The 24,888-nt window shown below is 34.7% G+C and overlaps 1 protein-coding gene across 2 annotated transcripts in view; it reads left to right on the forward strand.

The window, feature by feature from the left end:
• The window catches only part of side-VI (sidestep VI), a 743,337-nt gene that overhangs the window by 702,326 nt on the left and 16,123 nt on the right, over positions 1–24,888 (forward strand). For both annotated transcript variants that reach the window (XM_076401766.1, XM_076401767.1), the window contains exons 12-15: positions 2,125–2,307; positions 6,888–7,071; positions 11,403–11,663; positions 16,212–16,402. In XM_076401766.1, coding sequence (XP_076257881.1) covers positions 2,125–2,307; positions 6,888–7,071; positions 11,403–11,663; positions 16,212–16,402 — 819 coding nt within the window. The remainder of the gene's footprint in view (positions 1–2,124; positions 2,308–6,887; positions 7,072–11,402; positions 11,664–16,211; positions 16,403–24,888) is intronic.

Consider the following 24,888-nt stretch of genomic DNA (forward strand, 5'->3'; position numbering starts at 1 on the left):
GAAAGATCTGAGAGTATCATAAAACGTCTATATATTTTATACTACACACGCCGTAAGCCACTAAATAATTTTCTGTCATATTTTTCACGATTCCAAGTTATTTTTGGAAGAAAAAAACATTACATAGAGTGATAACGATTTAAGAAAGATGTTACTAAAAATTAAATCAAATTTCCTTTTTTATGATTTATGTTTCCATTTTATTGTCAGCATCCACTGAGAGGAAATAAATTAGATGAAATCAAAACTGAAGGCGTCGACGTATTTTTTAAAAATAAATCTGGATTTTTATTGTTTCGAATACAAATATCGTCGGGTACTTTAAAAGGTCGCAAAAATTAATTTTTATTTCTTAAATCGATTCCTGACAATAAAACGGGATCCTGATGTAACTGAGAAGGAGAACATACCAGGTTGTTTAACAAATTTTATACATTTTTTACAAAGATCTAAATATATATTTTGTCGCATCACCAGTACCGAAGACATTTCCGCGTACGGTTAGTGACCCATTGCCAATTTATCCAAGTAAAAGTGTAAAAATGCCTTAAGAATGTTGTCTTATTAAAGAATTAATTAAGTAATATTGGTCTGTCTGACAAAGTTTACAAAATGTTTAAAGCCTGATGAAGCTTTTCAAAGTGTTGATCACAGTTTTCTCGGTAACCACAAATCATTGGATTAAAAGCAGGTAATCGTCAATTTGTTGCAAAATAACCACAGGATTGGGGATGGAATGTCTCTTAAAATACATTTTCTTCATTCACATTTCGATTTTTTACCGCATAACTTGGGCAACACGAGCGATGAGCCGCTACACCAAGATATAGCGATAATCGAAAGGAGATACGAAGAATTTTGGGACGAAGACATGATGAGCGTTTACACTAACGCTTGACAGATCCCAAGCAGAATAAAAGACCCAGTTCAACCTATAGTCATTTCTAATCTATACATTTTAAGTCAAAAAATGGCCATTAATGATTAAAACAGAGTTAAATAATGAATTTATTGACAAACTCCAAAACCAATTTAAAAATATTCTCGCCTTTTGATATAAACTTATCATAGCTGATCAATGACAACCAAATCTTGTTGTTTTCACAAACATAGATACCACGTCTTGTTTTTTAAATATTATCTTTCCACATTTCATAAAATATAAGAACCTAATTAAGTATACAATATATCTCCTGGCAAATAATATCAAAATTGTCTACATTGTAATCTATCGTACTTTTTCAATTTAAATGTCAATTTAGATAGAATTTCCTATCTTTTTGGTAGCTCATACTAAAAGCAGACTAAATCAGTGTCTTAATATTTCATTTACATGTTCAACACAAAAATGTATTGAGGCAAGTTATAATAATTTGTAAAATTCTATTATGAAAATTATAGATTAGAGAGTTAAAAAAGAAAGGGTTAAATTATATGATTACGTCAGAATTAAGAAAATACCACGAAGTAATGTTTTAAAGAAGAGGAACAAAGATTTTTGATATATATCGAAATTACTACTGTGTTCTTATTGTGGTAAAATCGGGCAGTTAAAAGGACAGCAAGAGGCAACAAGATCTATTAACAATATTATAAAATCAGTATCAACTTATTGGTCTATGAATTGCGGCATCACGCAAAACATTTCTTCGATTTCGCTTATTTCATTTAAACTTCTATATGTAATGAACTTCTAGTTGAAATACAAGCTAAGAATATCGAAATTACTGTATGCCAAAAGAGTAAAATATGTACGCTAGACTTAAAGGTATTTGGTGGCCTTTCTATGTGTAGTTCTTTTATACAATTACATAATTATTATATATATACATAACATTATTATAAGTATTAATATATACATAACAAATAAATCAAAATAATCTTATCCACATAAAAGTTAAAAATTATTTTTTTATTAGAGAAATACACGAATATCTATGCGAACTCTCACCCTGTATAGACTCGATAGCTCTTTAATAATTGATCTCATCCGGAAAGAAAGGGAAATGATGACACAGACGGGACAGGCTTTAAAGTTAAACTCGAAATATATATTTTACTTATTTACCCGGACGGTATGCCGCCTCGGAGGAGACGATATTTTAGAGTGGATAAAAATTTCAGGTTATGTGCTGGGCAAACAACATGGCAGGACGACAGCAGGAACCCTGCATATTTCATATAATTGTTGCCGGCAAGCCAGACCCCTTGTATAACTGTTCCATTGTCAACAGGACCAACGACTCGCTCGAGGTAGAATGTACCGAGGGCTTTGACGGAGGCCAACCCCAATATTTCTTGCTCGAGGTAATTCTTAATCATAAAATTTATTTTTCATCCCCTGTCCCTTAACCTGGAAGAATATTTTATTCCGTCGTGGAGCTGCTGAAGTTGCTTGGTTTGGCAACATACTTAGTTTCCTAGAATTTAAAATTAAAGCTACAACAAATAAACTAACAAGAAATTCATGCATATTTCTAGTTCCAGGGATTGTCAACAAATAATCTCAGGAACGCAGGATAGACCCGTGTTTATAGACAGATTAAGAAGAGTCAGAAAACTACACAACTAACAACTATCAACTTTTTACTAAACTTTTTATTTAAAAAAGAACATATAAATGTTCTTAAAATAATCAGTTAAACAACTGTAACATGAAACCTCAAAAATCAACTCAATTAATATAAATGTATATTATTCATTAAACTGAACGAAATTGTTGTGTTGAAAGATTGATTGATATTATTGGTTCAGAATATCTTTCAATTGCGCATTCCGATGAATTCCAAAACAATAAGGCAGAGTCACTCAACAACTACATTGACCAGAATTTAAGAAAGCCTGAAAAATATCTGAACAAACAAATAAAGAATTAAATTGTATACAGAAAAAAATAATCTTAAAATGAGGCATATTTGAGGCAATCGAGATATTTGGTCAGGTTTTGAGGCAAAAACACATACCTCAATGAATGAGGTAAATTATAACTTCTTCTGAGAGATTGACATTGATTCCTTGCGGAAGTCTCTCATTGTGCTCGGTAGGCTGTTTAATTTACTTGCAAACCTTTCTTCCCTAAAGAGGTTGCAGGAAAAGAAGTATACTTTCATGGGCCAAAGTTTCTTCCTCTTCCAGCAAGCCCCGCTCAAGTAGCGCCGAACTATCTACCCAACAATCTAGGAATAGCACCTTTAGCGAAGTTATCAGCGAGGTCATCAGCCAATTCATTCTTAGGTATTATGCGCATGTAGCTGGGGATCCAGACGAATATGATGTTGTTGTGTTAATATATAACAAAAATATACAATTGAAGTATTTATACCGCTACAATTTGACACTGTATGTACCACTACAATACTACACGACCCAGTAACATTGGAGTCCAACAATGAGAACCTCCACTTCGAACGGCTGCTGGTAAGGATGCCAAAGCGTATCGAATGTTGAATGTCATATTAAAATGTCGATATTAAAGGCCTAGAGTGATGTATCGAATTTCATTTAATGTGGAAAGGGCATTTGATAGAGCAATAACAGAAAAACTCTGAATTATGTTACTATGAGAGCAGAGTAGAAGAAGAGTAAGTAATGAAATTGTAAAAATAATTCAAGAAATATATACTATAAATATCAACGCCGTCAATACGGACAACATGAAACCAAATATCTTTAGAACGCATTCAAGACTAGCGGAAGTTTAAAACCAACTCTGTAATCTGGGTATGGAAATCGAAACTAATGGAAGCCAAGAGAAGGAAATTAATGTCAGAATTGGAAAAACTATGAATATGCATTCCACTGTAAATTAATTAACAAACAAAAATAAGCAGAACGAATATGAAACTGTACAAAACAGTATATGTGATGACGTGGGCATTGTCAAAGAAAGTTTAAATAAGATACAAGCAGTAGAAACACTGCTACTAGAAAATACCTTTGATAGAACGAGAAGTGTAACAAAGATCGACAGATAATATAAGAGTACATAGAGAGAAGACAGCACCTTTGCTGGGGACAAAACCAAACAAGACAGGTAAAGAGAATCTAGGAAGCAAGGATAGAAAGCAGAAATAACAAAATCTGGAATGAATATATCAGGTATATACTGCAAAAGATAGAGAAAAACCCTGGTGAAGCAATAAACTGACCAGAGACAGAAAGAATGAATCATATTAGTAGACGTGGAAAAGGGGCAAATAAAACGCACCTATATCACTTAGTAGTACAAAAAGTGTATATCTTGCAACCATATTATATTTTCTCGTCAAGGGTTATTATATTATGAAAGGTATCCTCAAGAATATTAATTATTTCAATATGTTTATTTGTTCCTTTACAGGTTAGATTAAAGGATTTGGAAAAAAATATATGATGGACATTTTCTTCGATCAATATAATTAAAGTATTGCTTGTATCAGGAATCAGTTTAATGAAACCGGGACATGTTGACGGAACAATAGCCTCTCTCCGTATAGAAACCAACCCCGAGGCGGATAATTTCTCAGAGACTGTTTCTTTTTACTTTGGCCACAGTTTTCTGGCGAAGTTTCCAACAATAACGAACTTGCAGAGCTGCATATCGGAACAACTTCGTAGCCTTAATAGAAATAAGATAACAAGTTGGCTAATGCATATTAATAAACTTGCCTGAGAGAGGGGACAAGTTGTAACCGTTTCGCCAAGGTTAATTTGTCTCTGGGGGGATGCCTCGTCCAACTAAGCGACTTTTCTACGACTTAAATGAATCCGTTGCGAATTGACGATAAATAGGATTTCCTCTATGTATCTTTTTTTATGATTTTTCTCTGCTTGTGTCTAATTTTGTGATTTTTAACCAGAACTCAATTTAGTGTATTCGGTACTGTTATTCATTTATAATTCCTGCGATTTTACTAATTTCCCATATTATAAGAACTACTTTCAAATTACTGTAATTATCTATTATTTCCTTTATTTCCTATATCAGAGGCTCTTATGTTTGTTGTTCTTTTTTCATTAATTTAATTTACATTTTTTTCTTTGTGTTTAAAATTTTTTAGATTATTCTTCACAAATTTCTTTATCTATAGCCTTCTTACTTTATTGTCTTATTTTGTTCTTTATTGTCTTTCACATTCTCTTTCTCTATTTCCAGTAATTATTCTTGTACTAACCTCCCTTTCTCACTTATTATTTTATAATTCTTGTTCTTTTCTTTATTTTCTACTTAATATTCAATATTTATTATTACACTTATATTCAATTATTTATTAATTTTTATTCAATCCTTCCTTCTGTTATTATATTTGTTCTTTCCTATTTCCCATACAGTGTCTCCTTTCTTTCTTTATAGTACTTCCAATTTCTATTATTCCCATATACAATTATTATTTGACCTCATTGTCCCGAGTATTATATCAGATATATAGTTATTTATCTCCATCCTACCAACGTCTTATTTTCATTCTGTTATAATCTTTAATTAGTGGATTTTATAGTTATCTTATTGAGTCATTGTTTTCCTGTTAGAGTAACCCCAATTTTCATCATCAAATTCGGTTTATCCTTTATTATTTCTACTACCATCTATTCCAATATTGATTCTGCTTTCTTTTGATTTACTCTCCGTTATTAACTTCACATTTCCTAGACATTCTTTGGTTAAACCACAGATCGGATCTTATTGAGAAAATACGTTTAAATAGCGGCTAATGACAATGCTTCTGTCTACAGCAGTGAATATGTTACCAAAATAATATCTGGGCACAAACACAACATAAAGGAAAATAAATAAACAAAGTAAAGTAACAGTCGACATATTAAACCAACAGAACACGAATTCGCATTAGTGCTTTCGGGCATTAACAGCAATACCGAAACACCATTTAATTTAAAAATGTGAAAAATATGTCTAAACCCTCTGAAGTAGTTTCTTTATCTATTGCCACTCTATTCTCCTATTATCCTCTTTGTTCTTTCTTAATTCCCTTATGTTATCTCGTTTATATCTTTGTAGTACCTTTAATTCCTGTTATTCCTATCTACAATTATTATTCGACTTCATTGTATCCAGTATTATATTAGATATATATTAATTTATCTACTTCCTATCAAAATCTTATTTTTATTAGTATCATCATAATTTTTCTTTAATTTCTAAATTTTATAGTCATCTTGGTTTGTCATTCTGTTCCTTTTAGAGTACCCCCAATTTTCATCACCATATTTGCTTCATGCATTACCATATCTACTACCATCTGTTCCAGTGTTGATTATCATTTCTTTTTATTTCCCTCATTTTATTAATTTTAAATTGCTTCGACATTACTTCGTTATGTTACGGATCAAATATTACTGAGAATATATTAATAAATAGCGGCCGGTGACAGAATTTCTATCGACGGTAGTGGAAAATATTCACATATAGTTGTTAAATTTAATCTTTGGACACAAAGAAATCATAAATAAAAATAAACAAATATTGTAAAGTAACAGTCGACATGTTAAACTGACAGAACACGAACACGAATCAGTGCCCTTAGACATTAGCAGCAACACCGTAGTAAACACCATGTAGTTTAAAAATGTGAAAAATATTTCACCGGTAACATTTTCTATTTTACGCTACAGAAAATTCTCACGAAAACACACACGGGCATGTTATTTTTTCGTCTACAATTTTCTCTAACTCAGACAGCATCCATTAAGGATTTTCCTCCACCTTTTCTCTCCACGCCATCTCCTTAAAAACCTGGAAATAGCGGCGGTCATTTCCTCGGATTTTCCACTAGCCGATCCTCAACGGCGGCGCCGTGTCACCCTCCCCCCTACCCTCCTACCTCCCTCCGCCACGACTGCCCCCAGACTGCTTTAAACTTTTCCTCTACACTCCGAACGTCTTTTTCCAGGTTTACGACCGGAAAAGCGGTGTCCTACAGGCGAACGTATCAGCCAAATTCCCCTTATTTATCGTCAGCGGTCTGGATCCCGGGAAGGAGCTGAAAATGGCCGTGTACGCCGCCAACGCCAAAGGACGCAGCGATCCGGTGCTGCTGGAAGGATTTACGCTGAAAGTGGCCGAGAAACAGACGGGTAAGAGATTTACGAATGGTTGCTAGATGGGCGTGGGCATGAACTAGGGATGGGGTGGCCACTGTTAACACTTTGAATTTACGAGCCATAAAGGCAGCGCGAGAGTGGACTCGGGTGCGCACCTTGGGAGATGTCGGGAAGAGTACGCGAGGCATTTTTGTCGACGCGGTATGTCGCTCCTAAATGGAAACGACGATTTTTCATGGAGAAAACTCCCTGAATGTCTTAATACATGTATTTTAACTCGCCAGATTCATTTTAGTTTTAACTTCATATACTCATATAGAGAATGGGCTACTTCTTGGTTTGTTTTAATGCCATTTGTACAGTACATTCGCGATTGTTTTACTCAACTCATACGTATAACGAGACAAGTATAGCAGATATGCAAAGTAATATGAACGCATACAATGTATTACAATTACCAAAACTGTTTCTGCGTAATTAATACAAGGCGTATATATTGATCAGTTTATCTTCCAAATCTTATAGTTTATATTTCAGTGTATAATACGCTTTATTCTGCGACTGTTAAAACTTTTTCAAATATTTCACAAGTGTCAGTATTCACAGTAATGTATCACTCACATGATAAAACATCATCGGTGACGAGGAATTGTAGGCGAAACAGCTGACAGAAACCGGAGAACATTAAAAAACCTTATGGTCAGATGAGAAAAAACTACCTGCTACAGAAAACTGTGCAGCATTAGCTCCACAAATCTAACATTCATGGAAAGAGTGCTATTACTAGACCCTTTATAACGTAAACCAACTCTACGCTCAACGAAATAAGTGGTGTAACGAGCACAAAACCCCGACAATTGATAACTGGAAGAATGTGATATGATCCGATGAATCATTATTTACATTTGTTTCCTAAAACCGGCCTAAGTAATGCATGAAGAGAATAGAGTATTTCTACAGTATGGGGAAGGTTCCGTTATGCTTTTGGCAGCGTTGAAGCTATTGAAGGATGTTTTGATACAAGAATAGGACAATATTCTATTGGATTATACATATAAATATATGTAGGCATACATTGGGTACATTTTTTTCAAGGTCGCGACTAGGACGACAAAGCCAGAACGTTAAATATCAGTCGAATGAAACTAGTAGAACCAAAAATAGTAACTAAAAGTAAACGACTGAAAGAGTCGATAGTAAATAGTAACCAAATCAGTCAGACCGAAGATAGCGACTGAAAACCATCGACTGAGACAGTCACTGGTAAAAAGTAGTAAAATCAGTCGAACCAAAAATAGCGACTAAAACAGTCGATATTAAAAAGTAGTCAATTACTAAACAGTCGATACTCGTTTTCAGTCGATAGTTCCCAACGCTAGTTTAAACCATACAGTAGCAGCTAAAAGCATTCCAAAATACACACCAAATACAAAACCTTCTCAGTTAACATTACCTCCTATCTGTATTAGAAACTGATTAAAACAATTTTTGTTAACAAACTACTTGGGATCATAAGTTGAAATAATAATAACTCATCAATCCTAGTAGGAAACTACAGGCCGAGAACTTACCCTGTTATTTAACGTTTGATATGATTGATACGATAAAAAAAATATGTTGAAGGCTCACACCAATTTTCAATAAATCGATTCAGTAGAACGACTTTAAGCAGTTTTTAGATAAGAATAATTTTAATTTTGAAAAATTGTCTTAATTATCTTATATCCTTACAAGGTTAAATTTTGAAAATATGAAAAAAAATGTTTTCATTTTTCTAGACTGGAACACCCTTTAAAGTTTATTGGATTCGTTATGAGCCAGTTTAAATGCCACGTCACTAAAACAACTACATCTTCTAAAATAATTGGAATTTTCAATAATCCTCTTAAGAACAAATAAAATCGATTTCTAACATAAAACCTCTAAAAGATGGATTTCAATCTTTCCGTTCTCGTATATCGTTAACTCGATACATATTCAACTGAGCTCTTAATAACATTGTTACAGTGAAACCGAAAATTCGTAAACAATATTCTATTAAACAGCCCGTGCAAAAAGTTGCCGAGGTCCCATACTAAAACGCCGGGAAATGGTCAATTGATTATCTTCCTTCGACCATCTATTTTTAACACAATTATCTCCCAATTCGTTTCTAATAAAGGCCGGTCCTCCACACCAGCAACGACACACATTCGGGCGAAGAAATTAAATCACGTTTCATTCGGGACTGCGGACAGGCGGCTCCGAAACTTATTTCATTAAAACTGGCCTGCCGCCGCCGTCGCCTCCACCACCACCGCCACCGCCACGGCCGCCGTCTCCTACAAGGCGGACGGACGTTAAATTATGTGCATCCAGCCGGGGGGCCACTCGACACAGTATCAATCAACGACAAAATCCTAACCCATATCATTTTCGACCCTTTGCGCCCTGCCCTTGATTAATTCCACGCCCGCTTTTGCAGAGAATCGCATAGTTTCGGGAGGGCGGGCGCGGGGCTACACGAGCGGATCGGATGGATCCGCTGCGTATACTTCCGGGCCGATGGAAAATGGGAAAACGGCTCCCGGAACAAGTTTGCTGCTGTGCGGGACCGTACAATTTTGTTTGTGTTCGTGTTGGACTAGGAATGGACAATAATCGATCTTTCTTGTCGGTAATTCAAAACATTAACAGGTCAATTGAAAAGTCCCCGGCCTACCATAGTAAAACACATATTTTTTCCACATAATTCCCTTCAAGGGTGATACATTGATTATAGCGACTCTCCAACTTTTCGATGCCAATATTTTAGTACGATTTGTCCTTTGCTTCAAAATAGGGCTCAGTTTCGGTGACTACCTCTTCATTCGACGAAAATGTCTGCCCAGCGAGCATTCTTTTGAGATATAAGTACAGCAAACAGTCGCTGGGGGCCAGATCTGGAGAATACGGTGGATGAGGAAGCAATTCGAAGTCCAATTCATGGAATTTTGCCATCGTTTTCACTGGCATGTGACACGGCGCATTGTTTTGGTCAAGCAGCACTTTCGTTTTCTTCAAATGCGGCCGTTTTTCGGCGATTTCGTCCTTCAAACGGTCCAGTAACGTTATGTAATAGTCACTGTTATTGGTGCTTCCTTTTTCAAGGTAGTCAATAAAAATTGTTCCATGCGCATCCCAAAATACAGACGCCATAAACTTGCCAGCCCACTGTTGCGTATTACCACGCTTTAGAGCGGGTTTATCGTGTGCAGTACACTCGGATGATTATCGATTGGACGTCGGAGTGAAATGATGGAGCCATGGTTTATCCATTGTCACATATCGATGCAAAACTAGGGTTTATTACGCTTGATCATCTTCAAACACTGCTCCGAATCATCAACTCGTCGTTTTTTTTGATCAAAAGTGAGCTCGCGCGGCACCCACTTTGCACAGAGCTTTCTCATACCCAAGTATTCGTGAATGATATGATGAACACGTTCAGTTAGCGTCTGTAGAGTGTCTGCTATTTCATTCAATTTCAATTTACGGTCATTCAAAATCATTTTGTGGATTTTTTTAATGTTTTGGTCGGTGACAACCTCTTTTGGGCGTCCACTGCGTTCACCGTCTCCGGTGCTCATTTCACCACGTCTAAACTTGGCATGCCAATCCTTGATGGTTGACTTTCATGGGGCAGTGTCCGGAAACTCGGCATCAAGTCAAGTTTTTTCTTCAACTTATCAGCACGCGAAATTACTTTTTATCCATTTTTTTCACAATAACAAAAGTTGCTTCACTCAAAACGCTATAATTCACAAATTAATGATCCGACAGTTGTCAAATTTATACACTCATCTCTTGAGGATTAGGGCTAACTAAAAACATGTAGATTTAATTCTAGTAGCGCCATCTATGTGTCAAGCCGGGAACTTTTCAATTGAACTGTTAAATGTACGTTCATGGGGCAAGAGTGTAAAATCCGACAGTGAAAGTGATCCCAGCCAGGCTATTGGCTAGGCAGCAATAAGGGAATACTAAAATATACAATAATTTTACAACAAATAATTAAATATGCAACAAATTCATTCATCAAAACAAAATTATTATTATTATGTCAAATAACAAGAAATATTCATCGTTTACCGATCGACAGAAACGCGATCCTCATTAAAACATTTCAGCCACAAGTGATTCGACCCGACCATATCGTTAGACAAACAAGAACCCGTCGTTCTACCTCCCGTCCATCTCCATAATCCACGCATTTCGGTTAATCACGACGGGGCGACACCCTTCAAAGGCCCCCCGAAACCCCCCGCCCCCCAACCGGAGACACGCCGGCGGCCCGCAGATAAACCGCACGTCAGAAATCTTGACGGGACCCTCTTCAATTGCAGTGTTGTCGTTGGGCACCCGGGACCAAATTGAAATAGCGCCGGTGCTGGGCGTGCTGGTCGGCGTGGTGACCGCCGTCCTCCTCGTCACCGTCATAATTCTGGTCGCCCTCAAAATACGTCGCTCCCGCCGCAACGGATCCCGGGCCCATCGACCCCGCTTTCTGCCCGTAAAGGACAAGGTCACCATGCCGCTCCGGTCCGAGTCGGAGGACGTCTTCGAGAAGGACGACAAGAATCCGGACGTGGTGCCATCGAATAAAGGTAAGTTTTTTAAGTATTTTTTTTCACTTGTTAAAATACGAAGGTCACTGTTTATATTTCGGGAATAGGAAAAAAACAAATAGTTAAGCTGCGAATGTAATTTTATGGTTTTTCAAAGTACTCGATGATCGATACACTTTTGCATACGCTTAAACCAATTTTCAAAGCATTTAGTCCATTCCGAATGAGGTATCTTCAAAACATGATTTTTGAACGCTTCAATAGCTTCTTCGGGCGAGGAAAATCGTTAACCACACAGTTCATTCTTCGCGGATGGGAACAAAAAGAAGTCATTGGGTGCCAAATCAGGGCTGTACAGCGGATGACCCATCAATTCGATGTTTTGAATGCTCAAATAGTCTCTTGTTTGGGCCGATGTGTGAGAGCTCACATTACCATGATGAAGAACAATCCGGCGTCCCTTGTTTGATTTCCTTATTTCACCGTAGACTTCTGGCAAACAACTGGTTATGTACCAATAAGAATTTACTGTTCTACGATCCTCTAGAGACACTGTTGAAATATGACTTCCTTTCCCGAAGAAACAGGCCACCATTTTCTTTGAAGTGCTTTGCGCGCTAACAACTTTTGTTGGATTTGGTTCATCTTGGAACACCCGACTGCTGCTTACTTTCGGGCTTATACGAATATATCCATGATTCGCCATCTGTCCACACCAATCAGTTCGCACCAATCGAAACGAGCCTTTTTTTGAGCGATTGTCAAATTATGTGGGATCCAACGCGAAAATAACTTTCGCACAGCTAAGCGTTCATGTAAAATCGCATATATGCTGGTGGAACTTATGCTTAGAAATCTCTCAATCTCGCGATAGATAGCATCGATATTTTCTGGCACAACAGCCGATTTTGGATGACCTTCACGAAACTCGTCGGACAGCGAACTACGACCACGATAGAACTCACTAAACCAGCGATATACGGTGATTTTTGGTGGATCTTCATCGCCAAACGTCAAATTAAGTTGATTGATGCATTCTTGTTCTGATAATCCACGTCGAACATCCTAAATAATCATCGCACGAAAATAATCACGACTCAGTTCCATTTTTTGCCGAGACCAAACTTTCAATTAAATATAAAACAAACAAATATCGTCCGTGCGACAAAATGTTCTGAGTACGTATATTGTCAAAAATGTCAAATTTACGATGAAACCATCAGATGGCCTCACATGACAACATTGTGGCCAACATTGTAGCCAAACCAAAAAATACGAGTGACCCTCGTATTTTTGTTCGCGTTCTTGTTCGCTTTATGGACGACCATAAAACAGTATGGCAGACATAAAGCGTATATTTATAAAATAATAAATAAAATAAAGTCAATAAGACCGACAAGGGGACTAAAATTATATATAGTGTATATATATATATATTAGAAAAAATGATACAGATTCAACTCAACAAACATAACCATGACAAAGTAGAGACTCTATCCAGACCGCAAAAACTAGCACCCACACCCAAGTGGGTAATGGTTATTGGGTCAGCGACACTTATCTCAACATAGACTAGACTATATGGAGAAAATCGATCTCTCGCAGATATCCAAGGAGTCTGTCTGTATTTTCTTCTGTTAAAAAACTGTAGGAAATCCGTTGTTTATTATTCTAAAATTATGTTAAAGTAAAAAAGGGCATATGGCTCATTAGACCTGACAGGCGGAGTCCTTTACACATTAAACATACGAAATATCAGAACAAAAAAATACCAAAAATTTTGGGATTCCTCATAGAAATATAAACAAAACCTAAATAAACTGTAATTCTCTAATACTCTAACTCTAATTTATTTACTGTCAGAGTTCATGCAAGCATAAACACCATTCTCATCAGAAGTGGATTTAATATGAGCCTATCTTTGCAACAAACGCTTTATACTCTTCATTTGGAGGGCTGTCTGAAAACAACTCGGCACATTCTAGATAAAAATAACCACCTTCTTCAATATCTGAAGGAAACTGAGTTTTTACATTCTTTTTGTTCACTCTTTTTTTTAATATTTTTAACAGAGTGATTCTTTTTATCGGACTCTGAGGAAGTTTTAAAATTTGCTTTATTCTCTCATTTTTATTAAGTTTTATTAAGTTTTTCTGCCTTTCTGCTAGTTTTAGGTCATTTATTTTGCAGTCATCATATATTTCAATAACAATAATCATGCTGAAATCATAATAAACTTAATAGTATGATGACATTAGTAATTTTTTAGACAAAAGTTGGTGCAACATTTTTTTTTCACTTTTGATCCTGTATATTTCACTTTAAAATGGCATTTATTGATAAAAATTAGTACAATATAGAATAATCAAAATATTTTCATGACGAGTACGATAGAACATTTGAACTGCAGCAATGTAATGACGGCTTTATAATTTTTACTCGCTATTGTTATTTTTTGCAACAATTCGTCCCTCAATTTGTTCAATCGACGTTTTTGCACCCCGCAATTCAATACACTTTACTGATCTCATCATATGTACAGCAACCATCTGCTAAGTTAACTAACACAGCTAAGGTGTCTAAAAAAAAGTTGACTTATTCTTGACAGTTTGGGCTTAACTATCATCCAACTGATCTTACAATTCATTGCCTTCATCGATAGTCATATTTCACCTGGCAAGCAAGAAAAGAGGAAGCGGAGAACATACACGTCTTAATACAATTGATTCATCGAGTGCTAAGCTGTTTGAAAGTTATTTGACAGATTTTCGAAAAATAAATCTTACAATTCATTATTTTCGATTGATTGCCATTAAAATCACCACTTGATTTTATATGTTTTACAATGGTTTAATATGAATGGATAATAGTGAAGTGAAGAGATGTTAGCGTATGCAGAACTTGCAGAATATATATATATATATATATATATATATATATATATATATATATATATATATATATATATTTATGGAAGTGTGAAAATGGATTGATCATTGAATAACAGTCATTCTTTCGACACGATATCGGCACGTTGCTAAAGAGATAGGAAAAAGTTGCAGAAAGTAATAAAAACTATTTTTAATAATATATAAGATATTTTAGAATTTAAAAAATTTATCAAAATATTTATAAGTATATACTACTTAAGAGTATCGGACAACCTTAAAAGAGTAAATTATTCTCGATATAACGGTAAATTACACACTCGATATTAAACCTACATCTCTGGAATATAAGGATCTAATAAATACAAACAATAAAAGAACGATGAACGAAATAAGTGAATGGTACTGTTTAAAGACAATGATTACACAGGTCGAACAAAAAGCTGAAACTTGAAAATCTTATTTGTACTTCGGGACAATTCGAAGGGAAAGGACGGGAGAGCGAGAGCGAGAGAGAGCTGGCGTCATTGTCGGTCTTACCTCGGTAATTATGTCTTTGGCGAAGGAAATTGAATAGCGTATAATCAGTCGGATTCCCATGGAAACTTTCCACTTTTCAGCCATTTTATTTCATCGGGCATAATCTCGCCCGCTTTCAAGTTAAATACTTTTTAACGCCGGCCCGGACGAGTAGAAAAGATCCCGGTCCCGGGGCCTTTGCGGAAAATATATTTAAACGAATTAAATATAATTAATTTTCATTTAATTTGGTGCAGTTAATCTCTTGTCTCGCGGGTCTCCGTCTCTTTCGTTCTGCCTCCGCTTCTATTCCATCAGGGAGAGGGAAACGGGGGGAGGGGGCTAGGAGTACTGTTTGGATTTTATTTTTAATTCGGAATTAGTATATTGATGTAATTTAACGGCTAGTCATTCAGTTTCACTCTATGAAAAACTATTGTTCTTTAAATTGGGGAAAGTGGAATAGAAAAAACGGATTTATAGTTGTATAATCGATTTTATTTTTAAATATAATTTCCCACAAACTTATTTCAATTTGTCTCTATAGTGTCTTATCTATCTAAGTATCTTATCTAGAAAACCTATAGGCCCTTACGTGAGGATTCGTTTATAATTTGAGTATTAACCTAAAATATTCTCACTAAAATTCTAAAACTTAACTCACTTAACTCTAAAATATAATAAAATATTGACACAAAATGCAATTGAATCATAACATATCTTACTTATATATTAATCACACATATTTTAATTTGCGAAACATCAATTCCAATTTCTTTTAGGTTACGTAGACCTACAGGAATAGAAACATAAAAATTGCCGTTGTGAAGCAAAACTGCTTTAAGGCTTCTTTTTAATGATAATACGATAAAACGTCATTGATTTTTATTGGATCTTAAGTACACTTCAAAAAATCCTAACTTCCTGTGACTTTTTCCATATCATTTTAATTTTTAACGTACTAAAATACATAGAAATCAGTTAAAAATACTCAAATAATTTTTTGTTACAAACCTATGTACATTTTTAAATATTGGTATAATTTACATTGGATTATATATTTCGTAGTTCCAATATAATATCTTGTATGTATAATTATTTAATATTTTAACTATTTTTGGTTTTCTTAAATATCAACGTTATATAAAACTCACATTATAATCTTAATATATTTTCCCAGATTCTGACTATCAGCTTGGATCTGCCGCACAAACGCCTGGACTGAACAATTCCGTGATGTCAGTTTCTGGAAATCCCGGCGATTTCGGCCGAAATGTTTCCCCTCCAATGGCATCTCCGACAGGGATACAGAATGTCACACCTTTAGCTGAAGCTTACATGGCTAGAAACAGGAATTTTACATCTCCAAATGTAAGTCCACTTTTATATACTATTTTATCATTTTAAAAATATTATGTCTACTAAAAAGACATTGATTGCATTAGAAAACTGGTATTTCCTACTAAAAATCTTATTTGATAATGTTCGTGAATGGTTGAATTAATTTACATGAAGATACGCTGTATTTTACAATGTTTCTTCTATAAGGATGAAAGTAAACTATGCAGCTGAAAATTTTAATTGCGTTTTTAGTTCTGATACTCTACAACCAACCAAGTGTAGTTTTAGTTTCATGTATTCCTGTTCGGTAATTTCGATGTCAAAGATGCACAAAGTTTTGAAATAGCAAACAATTTTAAAAGACTGCATGGGTTGCAAAGGAGTTAAACTAAATAACCTCATAGATCGAATTTTCATGTATGAATTGCCGCTGAATTTCACAAATCACAAAAAGTATAATCACATTTACCTTCAATGTAATTTTGCCATCGCTACATTTGGACTCATTATACGTTTAAACTGTGGATAATTTTTTTATGATTGCTTCTGTTGTATTTCTGTAAAAAACAATATAACTGCACCTCACTACACAAAATCAGATAGTTTGATAGTTTTGGGTCTGTGTTCTGCTCTGGTGGTATCAAGAAGTTGCAATACTTCAATATTCTCATGAGAATGAAGTCTTTCCTCATACCTCTTTGCAATTCTCTTGATTTCTTGACTGACTGTGGATATCTGAAGGTCTCAAGGTAGGTAGTCAGTCCACAATACTTCTCAGGACTTTGTTCTGAGAAATTTGTATTTTGTTTATGTTACTCTTTGCAGAATATCCCCATAATTGAGCTCCGTATGCCCCTATAGGTTTCAGTATTTGCTTATATGATAGCAATTTATTATGTATTAATAATTGTGATTTTCTTCCAATTAGCCAGTACATTTTCCTATATTTCAATTCCAGTTATTTTCTTTTCTTCTTCATATATTCCTTTTAACACAGTTTTGCATCAAAATGTTATAGAAATGAGACATTCAAATTCCCTATTGTAGGGCAATTCAAACGAACCAATCGAAAAGGTGGTCCTAGTCTCTCTATTGATAGGACCACGCAAAACATTTCCTCGGTCTCGCCTATTTAAGTTAAAACTCTATATAATAATCTATGATCCATATTAGTGCTTTTATTTAAAATGTATTTTCAAAGAATCGGTCTTTCATTACTCGACAATTAAACTTTATTACCGATTACATCGAGAAAGAAACGGCGCCGGCATTACACGCCATACTAAACCTGTTTTCGCTCGCGAAATTGCCTTTAAAATTGTCTTCGTTCTAATGCGAGCGAACAAAACAGACGCAAAAAAATTCGGCAAGATATCATAAAGATTTGCTATTTCCGAATTACGAGACAAACTCCCTCGCCCAAGTTATTATCACGCCCCACCTCCGTCCCCCGGTAGGATATAACTTCGGCCCAGAGTTCCTTTTCGTAAATTATCATCCGGAGGTGGCGGGGAACGAGGCCCGAACCATAATTTTTGAAGTAAACAGGCCGCTCGCCTCTTTTTTATCCCCCTCGCTCCTTTTTTCCCCAGTATCGCGTAATGAATTTCGGAGGCGCGACTGCCCCGACGATTATCTTCCGGCAAAACGATAAATTTACAACACTCCTTCTTACCTGGTCCCGTTCCGTTCCGTCGGCCCGGGATGTCTTGTAGTCGTGTCCCTTCTGGATTTTTAATTAAGTAGCGTTGCCGTTCGTCGTTTATTCCTTCATTTGTTTCGCGAATAATCGGCTGGGATGTTGTTATGTTGACTTAACAGTAGCTGTAACGGGAACGTTCGAGCTTATTTCCGTTTCCGTGTTTAATCCTTTTGATGATGCCCATCGATGAAAATAGTTTTGTTAATATTAACAACACCCAAGAGGGAAGAATAGGTTTCAAAGATTTTCTTCTCCTAATGAATGAATTCTTCTTAACTTTAGATTAAGAAAAATCAATATTATAAACAAAAAATTTTATTAACTCTATGTTCTCAAGAAAATAAAAAATATTAATGATTACAATAATATACTCTTAGTGGTTCTACAATCTGTCCGGTAGACAACAAATATTTCTTATGATATTTGTTATATAGAAGACATATAAAAAATTATTTCAGTATGTTATCCTCTGTGTAAGATATCTCAGTCTAAAATCTATATCTGTGATAACGTCCCATCAAAAATATATCTTAATAGGACCTTCTCCATCCCCATAACTCATACGATATTAAATTTATATTGTATATTAAAGGTTCGCTGAGTTTTTTTATCTAGCACATTCTCTGTTTTTAGCTTTTGAAGTTAGAGTGCATGAAATGAATACGAAACATACTTTTCAATGCCTACTCTGATTTTATAGACATAATCAATTAAAAATGTCAGTCATCTATATAGATTGTAAGCTCTCACCAAACCATAGGCCCAGTTAAAATAATTATTTTGATATCAATCCATATCATAATAGTATCTTTAATTATAAATAAATCAATAGCTTTCACCAAATCATAGGCACAGTGAAAACAATTATTTTAATATTAATTCATATGACTTAATATCTCTAAAAATAAATAAAGTAATAGTATATTTGATTGGGCTAATTTTGGGTTCGTTCAGTGCCTTCACTTACAAAATGTCTTCAGTGCCATCAAGATACTTTGAATTTGATGCAACGCACTTGCAAGTACTGTTAGAACTCCCTTCCAGCTTTGTTATCGTCCGGAACCCTTCCCATTTACTTTTTTCTTTATTCTTGAGATTAGAAGCAAGTCACACGGGGCTAGTTTCAGCAACTACAGAGAATGTAGAATGACAAAGCATACATGAGAAACCAAATATAAGTTTGATACTTAATTCACTCAAAGCAGCATTACCATATTCATCAATGTAACTCATTTGAGCAAGTAAAATAAAGGCCACCCGAAAGACCTGACCTACCTGACTATGACCTCTTTTTTAACGGAAGAAACATGTTTGTACACCTTATAATTACAATAATAATAACATCTTCATCAAAATAACTTTTACTGTAATTTAATCAGCATTGAAAAGAACAAATGTTTACTAATATTCTAATAGTAAATACATGCCATGTTAGTATAATATTAAAGAAAAGATCAATATAATTTTAGTCACTATTTGTTAATTAAAATAGTTACACTTACCATTCAAAACGTTAAATACAGACAAAAATAATCTAATATTAATTAAAAATAACTCAAACTAAATAAATATAAGCCAAAATATAATAAATTTAGTTTAACATTTCGATTTTGAATGAAATTTTGCTTCAGATATTTTCCATGTCATATTATTTTTATTTAATATAACTCTTTTTTATTTATCCCGTTTCTTCACCTTTCATAGAATTATTATATGTATGGTTGCAGAAACTAAGCTAGTTTTATAATCTATAACAAATTTTCATTGATCGTGATTTATTTAAATTTACTTTATATATAAAGTAACTATATATAAAGTGGACAGACCCAATATTCTACTGTCGTTTCTGTTAGTTTGTACTGTTAGTTTCCTAATTATATTAATTAACAAAAGTTGCAAAGAAAATACAAGCATTCCATATAAACCATTTAATTATCTCAATATTTAATTAGGTAGATCAAGTTCTAAACTCCATAGAAACATAACGATAAATTTAAACAAACATCAGTAACATCAACAACCTCCTGAAAATCATATTTACTTTGCTATTGTTCTGCTGTCTTAAAATGTTACTACATCTGTTAGATGAAATCGATTTGCCTAATGCTAAAGACCATATTAATACATTTAATTTACAATATCTTCTTTATTAATTACATCTTACATTAGATATGCTCAGTACAAACTTAATGTACAAATTAATTTATTACTACTGTTCTGTTGAACCTGCATTAATACTAATCTACTTAAGCTAATCTTAAGAATACACTTAAGAATACACTAAATAAATTCGTGTGGTTTGGTTCGCTTCAATCTTCTGACTTCCTGCATATTGTCGAGTAGCTGTACTGTTTCCACGTTACTGGGATTTAGCAACCGTATTTTATGTTTTAAGGCGAAATCTTGAATCACCTCGTGTAGCCATTTGATTTCGACGTCATAATGCAGCTCTTCGTTGGTTACGTAGCGATAAGCATTGGTAATTAATCGTAAAACTTTGTCTTGAGTACGTTGGATTACTACATGGTTTGATGTTTTAGCGTATATTTTCAGCCCATAGGTCCAAATAGGCTTTATGGTTGACCGATAAACCAATCTCTTTAATTTTAGGTCAAGTTGAGAGTACTTTCCAACTAACCAGTAGAGTTGTTTGACTTTGAGTCTAATCTGCTCTGCTTTTTGTCTAACGTAGAGATATATTGCGAGGTATTTAGCTGATACTAGTTGAGGAATCGGACATCCGTCAAGTGATATAATGAGGTTTTCATCATTTCGTCGCAACGCCAAATTAACATGGGCAGATTTGGAGCTGTTAAGCTGTATTTTCCAGACTCTGGTCCATTTGTAGAACTTGTTGACCGTTATTTGTACTTTTTTATAGCCTTAGATAAATTTACAATATGCAGTGTAAAATGGAATAAGATGCAAAAACTAGATTAAAAGAATTATAACTTTGACGAAAAGAAGTAAAATTAAAACCCGATCAAATTGTTTAGTTTTCACAACCAGAATTATTATTAGTATTCAATTTATATAGAAGTACTTACGAATGAACATAAATAACAAGGATTCTTTCAGTCGAAACGAAATTTCCGTCAGCTTAAAATTTTCGCCGAAAGCTCTCGCTCGAAAACGCTTGCCTTCAGGAGCCGGGGAACAAAAGCGATGAAAAAACCGACCTCCTGTTCCGGTACTTCCGGCCGAATGCCCGCTTGTTCCTAGACGGAGATCGCTCGCGCGCTTTTGCCTCGATGAGTGGCGAGGGGTTCTGTCGCATCCGTGGCCGAGCTTCTATTAATCAGACATCAAAGTTGTCGGTATTGTGGCTCGCTCCCTCTCCAAAACGCGAAACTTTCGAAGGTATGAAATTAATTTAATTCACCTGGCGCGCGGGGCGGGGGGACGGGGGACGAATTTACGGAGGAAATCGCGTCTCTCGAGCTCGGCGGTTCGTTATGCGAAAGAAATCCGACATTAATGCGATAATTGAATGAATCAGGCCGCGCGGTCGGGGGAGACGGCGGGGCGAAGGTGAGGACGGAAGGGATGGAGGAAAAGCGGATGTTAACTGGAAGTTGTAAAGCGTGGCGGAATGTCATACGAGATATGTAATGAGAACGAGTTGCCTGTATGGGATTTAATCCGGATTCTTGGACCGATGAACCATCCCTTTTTCGATGGTGATTGGAGGCTGAGTAATTTAAATATAAAACATTTAAGACTTGTTCCATTTTTTTTTCTTATTTATGTTAAATGCTATTTAATATGTCAACAATACTGTGGATATTAATTTAAATTTATTACAAGGTTGGAAAAAAACTAATTGCCTAATTATTAATTCTTATTTAGTGAAGCCATACTATAAGATTTTTGAAAGTTAACAGTCCATTGTAATTGTTCGTCTACTCATTTAAGAATTGTTGCAACTTGAAATTCTCTAAATTCCAGAATTTCTAACTTTTTTTCCTTTTTCACTTCCTGAACAGATATTTCTTTTATTAACTATTTTTTATTAATTATTACAGCGTTACTAGTCATTTCCGACTAACCTACAATTTATCTTTATGATAACTTAAATCTAGGTATATAACTAGGAGGACCCATCGGCCCTATTTCATTTTCTGATGAAATCATATTTATACATGTCACTACTGTAGTTTTTATTGAATGCACAACACTACACTAGATTATATGGTTTGATTCTTTTGAGTCTGTGTCCTGCTCTGGTGGTAACCAAAGTGAATACTTCAATATACTCATGGGAATGGAGGCTTTTCTCATGCCCCCTTGCAATTTTCTTGATATTTTAACTGTTTGTGGATATCTGAAGATCTCGATGTAGGTAGTCAGTCCTGTAGTATGTCGGTGCGCCCACAATACTTCTTAGTACTTTATACTGAAAAATTATATTTTGTTTATGTTACTCTTTACAGAACATCAGAACATATAGGTTTCAATATTTGCTTATCTAATAGTAATTTATTATGTACTGATAATTGTTATTTTCTTCCAATTAGCCTATACATTTTCCTCTATTTCAATTCCGGTCCTTCTCTATTCTTCTTTATATGTTTCTTCCACCGAAATTTTGCATCAAGATTCATTCCGAGATATTTAGCGTTGTTGCTATATGAAATGATAGTATTATTTAATGTTATGGGTGCTTGTATGGTCTGATTGTAGGTGAACTGCGCATGCATAGATTTACTTTGGTTAATTTTTATTGGTAATTAATAATGAATAGAAAAGAGACTTGGTTCAAAATCACTTTGTTCAGTTTTTCACCAAGAAACTTCTACGATGTGGAATTATGAGTTTACTAGGAAGTCATTATTTTTACAGATCGTTAACCTGATTTACTAGGTGAGATTTTTCGTTATTATCTACAATATTTCCAATAACTTCATCGTTTTCCTTTATTATTTGTTTTCACATTTTCCTTGCTCTTAATTTATATTTGCTTATTCTCTATATTTCCTGATTTAATCTATTTATATCACATCACGTATTTTCACCGCCACTTTATTCTCTTCCGAAATCAGATCGAATGATAAAATAACAAATAAAGATGTTCAGAATTTCGGTTTCTTGAATTATTATTATTCTTAGTCATCCAACAATCTACCCAGTGGGCTATACGACCGCATCAAAAGTGACAGCACAATTCAACACTCGCTTAAGTAACACTATTGCGACAAAAACAGTAAGGTGGCAGCTCAAGAAAGCTACCATTCATGAGAGACCTGCGATTACGAAAACTAATAATGAAGATCTAACTATAACTATTATATAGCTGCCAAACACTGTCATATTTCAATGAAAATGCTCAGTTCAGTCTTGTTTTGTGCGGTATCAGAAAATCATTAAATATCTTCCCTTGCCAGACGTCACCATAACTGAACCATCATGACGAGCTTTAGAATGAATACTCAGTGAGGCATAGATTTCCATCTCCAACATTATTGAAGCAATAAGCGGATGTTTTGGTACACCTGTAGAACATTCCGTTGGAAAATATTCAGACACTCTACAAATCTTTTCCCTGAAGAATTACTGGTTTTTTAAAAACAAATGGTGGTTCAAGAGCTTATTAACAATTATTATGTACATGTCAGGTGTTCATATTATTTTTTCCATCTCCTGTAGGAGATGGAATCGGTTCCAGTGCATTACCTTGTGGAACTCCTAAAAATATTAGATATAAAGCAGTGTGCTAATCGTCTTATTTTTATAAAACATTTAATTGTGAGATTTTAATAACTGAAAATGAGGATGAGGGAGAAGTTTCTTTAATTTAACCTGCAGCCTGTATGCTACACTTTATCAAAGACATTCATGTACTGGAAGTATACAGGCATCCGTTACACTATTCTATTAAATTACGAGAACAGTTTGTTTGTAATGTTACAACAATGATCGTTAATACGAATATACCAAAATATTAATAGCAACATCTGAAAAGGCCACATTAATCCCACAACTACTACAACCATCGATATTATCGCCGAATTTGCAGCCCCGCTTGTATAACGCCCATGTAATATTAAACAAAAAAATCGCGGAAAAAGTAAATATTGCAACGTAAAAATTTACATAGTGTTTAAAAATGCCCATCGCTCGCCGTATTTGTTGGTTTTTATCTCAATTTTACAACGCCGAAATTTATGTTTCGCCATAAAAATGTAGCTATTCGAGGTTTCAACATTGTTATATAAACAGTGCTTTAAAATGACAAAAATTAAAAGCGTATTATTTATCGCGAACTCATTCCGGCATTTTTAAATATTTCTACTGCGGACACTCTCCAATATCCAACGGATATATCCAATCAAATATTAAAGATGTTTTTTCTTTTTTAGAATCCAATAAATTTAGTTTTTAGTATTCAGACGCATCAATTTATTAGCCCATTTATTGTTACCAAATGTTTAACACGTTTAAACATCACTTTCTCAAATAGCTTTGATATTGCAGGTAGTAGCGAAATAGGCCTGTAAGATTCGACTTCTTCTGCAGGTTTGTCAGGTTTTTTGAGCATAATTATTTATGCCGCTTTAAAGCATTCCGGGACATGCTTCAGCCTTAAACAGGCATTAAATATATATGTCAACATGATGATTGCTTTTCGTGGCAGTTCTTTCAATAATCTAGGTGAAATATCATCCATACCAGGTGCCTTTTTAGGATTGAGGTTATCAATTTCAGTGGAAAAATTAGATTTAGATCTACATCGGGTTGATAAACAGGAGATGTATCCATGGTAGATTCTGTATCATTAGGTTGAAATATGTTAGCTAAGTATTGTGCGAACAAT

This window comes from Rhynchophorus ferrugineus, unplaced genomic scaffold, assembly GCF_030347505.1.
Source record: "Rhynchophorus ferrugineus isolate W39M unplaced genomic scaffold, kcgeb_rfMv2 rfM4, whole genome shotgun sequence".
Lineage (NCBI taxonomy): Eukaryota > Metazoa > Arthropoda > Insecta > Coleoptera > Curculionidae > Rhynchophorus > Rhynchophorus ferrugineus.